General features: G+C 34.5%; 1 protein-coding gene across 1 annotated transcript; it reads left to right on the plus strand.

Annotated features, from left to right (window-relative positions):
* Nucleotides 1-392: 392 nt before the first annotated feature.
* Nucleotides 393-3,871, plus strand: LOC105774494 (receptor-like kinase LIP2). Its single transcript, XM_012597001.2, has 5 exons — nt 393-839; nt 1,825-1,985; nt 2,206-2,395; nt 2,555-2,949; nt 3,042-3,871. The coding sequence occupies exons 1-5, from the start codon at nt 737-739 to the stop codon at nt 3,471-3,473; spliced, it is 1,281 nt and encodes a 426-aa protein (XP_012452455.1). The 5' UTR covers nt 393-736; the 3' UTR covers nt 3,474-3,871.
* The last annotated feature ends 421 nt before the right edge of the window (nt 3,872-4,292 follow it).

Here is a 4,292-nt window from a genome sequence, read left to right on the forward strand (position 1 = left end):
ATAAACATACATATAGAAAGTTAGAAATAGACTAGCCAACCAAACAAAAAAGTGACTCAATAGGTTAATGTGTCACATCAGCAATCCATTAGTGGATTAACGGAATTTTTAATGACAGTGACTAATTCAAACAATTATCCTAATTAGAGTGACTAAATTGAAAAAAAAAATTAGAGTGATCAAAATAGGACAAACCTTATTTTAGAGTGACCATGAGTGTAGTTTACCCTTTTCTTTTTTTTTTAGTCATTTTCTTACATGGCAAGTGGTGTTTGCATGTGTCAATGTATTGTAATTTAAAAGATGGATAAGTCAAATTTTGAGGGAAAAAACAATAGAAAAGTTGGACATGTCAAAAATATGTTAATAGTGGACTTTAATTGATTGATATCGAAAATCAATGGTTGGAAAGGTTGATGCAGCAATAGGTTGGATTGTCCACTCAATTCTCCCTCTTTTTCTCCGAGAAGTCTAAGGAAAAAACTTACATTTTCGTTTTGCTAGTTTCCAAACATGGGTAGTCATGATCTCTTCTTGTTTTCTTTGGTTCCAAAACTGCCTCCTCCAATGAGGAGTCCTTCAATCTACTGAAGGTTCCCCTCAGCTCCTACGCCAATTTTGCCTCATTTGCAATTTTCTTGAAACCCCCACGCCTAGAGGCAACTTCAACGACAACTCTTCCATTCAAAATACAGAGTTTTCGGGAATTTCTAGATTCGCAATCCTGGCGAATAACATGAATTGTTTCCCTTGTTTCTCAACACAAAAAGGCAAAAAAGAAAACGGTAAAAGGGATCATGACTCTTCCGCTGACGAACTTATTCGAGCCAGAATACTTGGTATGGCCTGCCTCGCCCTTCCCTCTTTTTCTTTTTGTTTTCTAAGGAAATAAATAATTACCGAAACTTTACTTGTGTGGAATCAAAATAGATTAATTAGAGACGACAACTTAACCATTTAATTACGTTGATCAACAAAAGGGAGGGGTTTTATAATTCATGAATATTATGGGATTAGGGAAGTTCCCTAAACCCAATTTTATGTTTCTTATAGTATAACCAGGAAAAAAATGAAAACGAAAGTATCAAAAGTATTATGTTTCTTCATCGGTGAGATGTAGGATAACGACTTTTATATTTTACATCGGCCTACGCCTTGTAATCTTTGAAAATCTTAAAAATAATATTTTTGTTATTTACATTAATATATGCATGATAATCACAAACATCTAATTTATAATAACTTAAAAAGTTGAACCCAAGTTGTAGTGATTGAATATTCATATTTTTCAAATTCAAATTATAATTATAAAAATTGTGAGCAATAACCAAATATATCGAAAACAAAAAATTAAATGTTAAAATTTACAATATTTTGCAAAAGTAAAAATTGTGTTTTTGCTTCTTCTGTTTTCATTTATTTATCTCTCCTTTCCTTTATTTTTCATTATTTTTATTTTATTTCTGTTTCCTGTCTTTTCTCGCTAAACGAATTTTAATCACTGAATTAGTTGTAAAAACCTTTAACTTCGTAATCACTTTAATGGTACATCTTAATTTGAATAAACTTATGCTTATCGAATACCAAATTAAGCAGGGTACAGATTTACCAAAGCGTAGTTCTATTTTTCAAACAATGAAAATAAGAGATATGCTAAAATTAGAATATGAATCTTACTAGATGTGATGTCATAACTACATGATTTTGTTGAGTTAAATCCAAAATTCCCGTTCAGTAGTTCATCGATTATTATCTAAAGAAAACAAAATATTGGATACTGTGCAAAGTCATTTAATCTGTTGTTTTGTGTGTTTGTGGGAATAGCTAGTATGGAGGAGAACCAAGCAGAGCATGCGAAAATTGCAGCTCAAAGATTCAGTTTCCGAGATCTAGCCGCTGCAACCAAGAATTTCCGTCAAGAATGCTTGCTGGGTGAAGGTGGTTTCGGAAGAGTTTACAAGGGAACTCTTCAGGCTAATGGCCAGGTGCTCTTTTAATTTATTTGATCCCCTTAATTTTTTTTTTCAAAAAATAAAAAATGATTCCGAAGTTCATTCAGAATATCAGATCTATTGCACAACATATTCATTCATTCGAAATCTGGGGATCAAAATACAATTAGATTAAGAACTTATGAAGAGATTGAAATGTAACTTTATATAATTGATTTTTTCTTTTTTCTTTTTGGAATTTGGAGATATATAGGTGGTTGCTGTGAAACAACTCGACAGGAATGTAATGAAAGGATGCAAGGAGTTTCTTGTAGAGGTGGCGCGACTGAGCCTCTTACAGCATGCAAATCTAGTTAATCTCATTGGATACTGTGCTGATGGAGATCAGAGGCTGTTGGTTTATGATTTCATGCCTGGGGGTTCCCTTGAAGATAATCTACTTGGTACATACAAACTTGTTTAATTTTTCCATAGATATTATTATCATCATCGTTATTATTATCTGTCTCGGTTTCAATAGCATCCCAACATTAGACTCAACGACTTGGGCGATGTGGATTGAAAAGTGAAAATCAGTTTTAATATTTGTAGTGTAATTGCAGCTCCCAAGGATGAAGAGAAGCCACAATTAGATTGGTTAACCCGAATGAAAATAGCATATGGGGCAGCTCAAGCTCTAGAGTACTTGCACGATAAGGCCAATCCTCCTGTAATATACCGTGATCTCAAGTCCTCAAATGTTTTGTTGGATGAAGAATTCAACCCCAAACTGTCTGACATTGGACTGGACAAGCTTGACCACTCATCAGAAAAGATGCCAATGCAATCGAGGGGGATGGGGACATATGGCTACAGTGCTCCAGAGTATTCAAGATCAGGTAGACTCACAACTGTTGCGGATGTATACAGTTTTGGGGTGGTTCTATTGGAGCTTATCACCGGAAGAAGAGCCATTGACACTACCAAACCTGTGGAGGAGCAAAATTTAGTTGCTTGGGTAAGCAAACGTACGTGTTTCTACGTACAACTAATACTGTTATCTTTATTGCTATAGAAACTAATAGAAAACACTGATTGTGTTTGGAACAGGCTCAACCATTGTTCAGGGAACCAAAAAAGTTCCCAGACATGGCAGATCCTAAGCTTAAGAAGCGATTCCCAGAAAGGGGTTTGAATCAAGCAGTTGCAATAGCAGCCATGTGCCTGCAAGATGAAGCTGCTGCCCGTCCTTTGATGAGCGACGTGGTGACGGCATTGAGTTATCTTTCAGTTGCCTCGGAAGAGAATAAAATTCCTCCTGCTCTCCCTCCTTCTATCTCATCTAAATTGCATTGCATCTCAGCTAAGCTGAGTAGGGAGTGTGGTGGTGGTAATCAGGAGATGGTGGACGAGCAAGGTGATCATTCCCAATCGGATGCCGAATTGGACGTTAATGATCGAAGTGAGAAAGAAAGTGTTTCTTCCCCCAGCAGTAGCAGCAGCAACGCCAAACCTCAACCTCATGAAAAAAAGCGCCTTTGACTCATGATTCTATACAATAACAATAATGATATAATAGTAGAAGACGATGACGACAGTGATAATGGAAGTGGCTCTTCCATAGAGGGATCTAAGCAGGAAGCTGGGGCTCGGTTCATGATGATTGTTGTGGAGTAATCCATAAACTAAATGCCAATCTTAACGTACTTTATAGCAAGGATTCCCAAATACGGTTTGCTTCGTAGGTCCAGAACAAGCTGAAGAAGTTGTTCCTTTACCTTAAACAATTGCAGAGATTTCTTTTTATCTGAATATTGTTTTCTTCTTTCTCCATGTCTTTATTTCTGCTTTTGTCTTCTTTTGTATCAAACCATTGAAGAGAGTAAGAGATCAAACTGCCACGGTCGGCGGTTGCAATTTTTCTTTTTACCATTACAAAATCCAAGAAAAATATAAATAGGATTAATGAATTATTTAACGTTGAGAATTGCGCTTTATTTTTCAATTTGATATCCATTCAATTCATATTAGAAAATTATTTGGTAAATTATTAATAATATAAGTATTGAATATAATTTTAGATTGGGTTGATTGTGATCCCAAACTTTCTAAAATAGAAAATTTTTCATTTATATTTTTAAAATTTTTAAAATTTAAATTTGTAAAGATAAAATTACACTTTGGCCCTTAAAAATGATAAAAATTTAATTTAATCCTTTAAAAATTATACGATATAGACTATTAAAATAATAAAATTACATTTTTGCTATCGTAAAAATTACAATTTAATTTCACCCCCTAAAAATTTTTCTGGCTTCATCCATGATTAAGTCTTAGCTCGACTGGCATGGACATTGTTGC

Source organism: Gossypium raimondii, chromosome 13 (genome assembly GCF_025698545.1).
Source record: "Gossypium raimondii isolate GPD5lz chromosome 13, ASM2569854v1, whole genome shotgun sequence".
In the NCBI taxonomy this organism is placed as follows: Eukaryota; Viridiplantae; Streptophyta; class Magnoliopsida; order Malvales; family Malvaceae; genus Gossypium; species Gossypium raimondii.